Below are 4218 nucleotides of genomic sequence, written 5' to 3' on the forward strand. Positions count from 1 at the left end.
ACATGCATGTCAAATCTTAAATTGCTAGCTTCAATATTGCAGAAGTGACATTACATGAGCAATTTTGACCCATATATTTGACCTTGAAGGATGACCTTGACCTTTCACCACTCAAAATGTGCAGCTCCATGAGGTACACATGCATGCCAAATATAAAGTTGCTATCTTGAATATTGCAAAAGTACTCATCAAATGAGCGATTTTGGCCACATATATTTGACCTCTGACCTTGAAGGATGATCTTGACCTTTACCTTTCACCACTCAAAATGTGCAGCTCCATGAGATACACATGCATGCCAAATATCAAGTTGCTATCTTGAATATTGAAATATTGCAAAAGTGTACATTAAATGAGCGATTTTGACCCATATATTTGACCTTTGACCTGGAAGGATGACCTTGACCTTGACCTTTCACCACTCAAAATGTGCAGCTCCATGAGCATGCCAAATATCAAGTTGCTATCTTGAATATTGAAATATATTCAAAAGTGTACATTAAATGAGCGATTTTGACCCATATATTTGACCTTTGACCTTGAAGGATGACCTTGACCTTTCACCACTCAAAATGTGCAGCTCCATGAGATACATATGCATGCCAAATATCAAGTTGCTATCTTCAATATTGCAAAAGTTATTGCAAATGTTAAAGTTGGCGCAAACCAACCAACAGACCAACCAACAGACCAACAGACAGGGCAAAAACAATATGTCCCCAACTACTATAGTGGGGGACATAAAAAGCCCATTTTTGAACAAGATTGTGCACAAGTAACTTAAATTTGCAATATTATAGAACTTAATATTATTGTTATGCATCCCATATTAATTATGATTTTTTAATAATTTTATGAAAGTTGAAATATTATTTAGTAATATTTTTTTATATAAATTTAAAATGTTATTTAGTTTTAATTTAAAAGTAATAAAGTTATAATTTGTTGTGTGTTAGTAAAGATAAATGAAGCCAAATTTTACATAATATTGTTAAATCATACCCAGTCATCTTAACTTTAGGCCATTAGCTTTAAGCAAACAACAAACAGCTTATGTTACATAATATAATGATAATACCCAAACATCCTAAATCTAAATTGTCACTTTTATATTCTTAAATTGATATTCTTGATTGTTCTTGATTGCTAAATAAATGTAAAGCCCTTCATTGTGGTCTAGACACATGGAGGAAATTTGGTATTTAAGCACATGCAAGGTCACTTAGCAGCAAAAGAAATGTAGCTGTTAAAATAAATTGTGACAACTGCTGTGTTCGTTTCCTCTTCAGGTAAGACATTTTATTTAATCGTATTTTTGTTTGAGATATAATCACATTTTTACTATTCTTTTGAGGTTAAATGATTACTTTTCTATTTGGCAATTTAAGAGTTATGTAAATTAATTTGAAAGTTAAATTTAAAGTAATAATTGAATATGTTACACTATTACTGTTCATTAATGTAACTCTTTTTATATAAATGCTTGCTATGTTATTAAAAGATCATTTTGACTAATTACTTGTATGGCACATTAGCTATACAGTAATTTTACTATTTGCATATCAAAATATCACTTGTATAAAATATATTCATGTAAACATCAGAAAAAATGTTGTGTATGCAAATAATTGTACCTGTAATGTAATTAGTAAGAAACTTAACACATCAGATATAAATGTTTTTATAAAGTTACTTCTCACAGCAAAGTAAGTTCTCACCATTTTAAGCTAATTTTCGCCAATTATAGATTAAATATGAGAAATGTTTAATGATTAGAATTTTAATATGTTTTTGATGATTCTGTTGTATTTGTTATATAAAAAAGAAATGTAGCTGTTAAACCATCCCCCATGCCCCCAAAAATATATTTTGTGTTCCATTTTATTCTTAACAACAAACATCACAGCACCCTGTGTGCAACTGTGGTTGTGTGACTGTGTGACCATGATTGTGTGACAGTGCCTGTGTGTCCATGGTAGTGTGACTGTGCGACAGTGCCTGTGTGACAGTGGTTGTGTGACTGTGCCTGTGTGACTGCCTCTGTGACTGTGCCTTCATGGTTGTGTGAGTATGCCTGTGTGTGGTTGTGTGAAAGTGCCTGTGTGACTGTGTGACCATGATTGTGTGACGGTGCCTGTGTGTCCATGGTTGTGTGACTGTGCCTGTGTGACAGTGCCTGTGTGACAGTGGTTGTGTGACTGTGTGACAGTGGTTGTGTGACTGTGCCTGTGAGACTGCCTCTGTGTCTGTGCGACTGTGCCTTCATGGTTGTGTGAGTATGCCTGTGTGTGGTTGTGTGACAGTGGTTGTTTGACTGCCTGTGTGGCAGTGCCTGTGTGACGGTGGTTGTGTGACTCTGCCTGTGTAATGGTGATTGTGTGACTCTGTTCGGTGCCTGTGTGACTGTGTCTGTGTGCCTTCATGGTTGTGTGAGAATGCCTGTGGAACCGTGGTTGTGTGACTGTGACTGTGTAACCGTGGTTGTGTGTGTGTGCGTGTGTGACCATGGTGTTGTGACTGTGATTGTGATGTCTGTGTAACCATGCTTGTGTGACCATGGTTGTGATGCTGTGTCTGTGTAACCTTGCCTGTGTGACCCTGCCTGTGTGAACGTGGTTGTGATGCTGTGTCTGTGTTACCATGCCTGTGTGACTGTGGTTGTGATGCTGTCTCTGTGTAACAGTGCCTGTGTGACCCATGGTTGTGACCGTGGTTGTGATGCTGTAACTGTGTGACCCTGCCTGAGTAACCGTGGTTGTGATGCTGTGTCTGTGTAACCGTGCCTGTGTGACCGTGGTTGTGATGCTGTGACTGTGTAAGCGTGGCTGTGTGACCCTGCCTGTGTAACCGTGGTCGTGATGCTGTGTCTGTGTAACAGTGCGTGTGTGACCGATGGTTGTGATGCTGTGGCTGTGTAAACCTGCCTGTGTGACCGTGGTGGTGACACGGAGGCTCTGTAAACGTGCCTGTGTGACCGTGGTTGTGATTCTGTGTCTGTGCAACCGTGTCTGTGTTACCGTTGCTGTGTGACCGTGGTTGTCTGACAGTGCATGTGTGACTGTGGTTGTGTTTCTGTACCTGTGTGACTGTGTCTTTGAGATCATGGTTGTTTGATCATGCCCGTGTCACCGTGGTTGTTTGACCATGCCTGTGTGACTGTGCCTGTTTGACCATGCCTGTGTGACCATGCCTGTATGACCGTGGTTGTTTGACCATGCCTGTGTGACAGTGCCTGTGTGACAGTGCTTGTAAGTGAATGAGTGTGCTCTACCAACTGAGCAGTGGAGCTTCTACAGACCGGTGCTCTACCAACTGAGCTAATGAGGCTTCTGTAGAGTGTTGTTGGAAACATTTATTTATCTTTAACATTTATATCTCATTAATTTAACAGTTAATCCCCATGAGTTGCACACTGTGATGTTTGTATATACACGTATATAATGGTTTGTGTGGAGTCCATTGTGGTATGTCAGGCAAGTGTTGTTTTGTCAAAGTATGAATAAATCTGAAGTTTTGGCAATTAAAGCAATTTGACCTTGAGAGTCATTCAAAGGCATGTTATTCAAAGTTAAAAAGGGCCATAATTCCGTTAAAAAGCAAACCATAATTATGCAACTTGCCTTGTACAGACCCTGACTATAGTTAGCGAGTTTTCCAAGTCTGAAAGCAATAGCTTTAGGAGTAAAATGGACCAAAACACAAAACTTAACCAAATGTTCGATTATCATACTTAAGTATAAAAAGGGGCCATAATTCTTTCAAAATGCCAGTTAGAGTTACATAATACTTATGATAGTAAGTGTTGCAAGTATGAAAGCAATAGCTTTGCTACTTTAGGAATAAAGTGAACCTAAACAAAAAACTTAACCAAATTTTCAATTTTCTAAGTATAAAAAGGGAACTTAACTCTTAAACAAGAGCTGTCAGAGGACAACGCGCTCGACTATTCGAGTGCTTGACAGTATAACGTAAGCCATCATGGGTAAATTGTTCATATTCAAAAATTTATAAGACAATCTTTCAAAAATAAAAAAATGAAACAAAAAATGTTTTTTTTTTAGGGGGGCTGAGAGGGGGGTATAATGTGTCGTGTGGTCATTTATTAGACGATCTTTCAAAAATAAAAATAAATATAAAAAAAAATAAAAAATTGGTGGGGGGGGGTAGGGTTGGGTTGAGAGGGGGGTATAATGTGGGGTGGTGTCATTTATTAGATGA

The 4218-nt window shown here is 38.1% G+C and overlaps 1 protein-coding gene across 1 annotated transcript; it reads right to left on the bottom strand.

Moving 5' to 3' along the window:
• Nucleotides 1–2054: 2054 nt before the first annotated feature.
• LOC127872275 (histidine-rich glycoprotein-like) lies at nt 2055–3104 on the bottom strand. Its single transcript, XM_052415605.1, has one exon. It carries the CDS (start codon nt 3102–3104, stop codon nt 2055–2057), a length of 1050 nt encoding a protein of 349 aa, XP_052271565.1.
• Nucleotides 3105–4218: the final 1114 nt, after the last annotated feature.

The sequence above is a fragment of the Dreissena polymorpha genome, chromosome 3, assembly GCF_020536995.1.
Source record: "Dreissena polymorpha isolate Duluth1 chromosome 3, UMN_Dpol_1.0, whole genome shotgun sequence".
NCBI lineage: Eukaryota > Metazoa > Mollusca > Bivalvia > Myida > Dreissenidae > Dreissena > Dreissena polymorpha.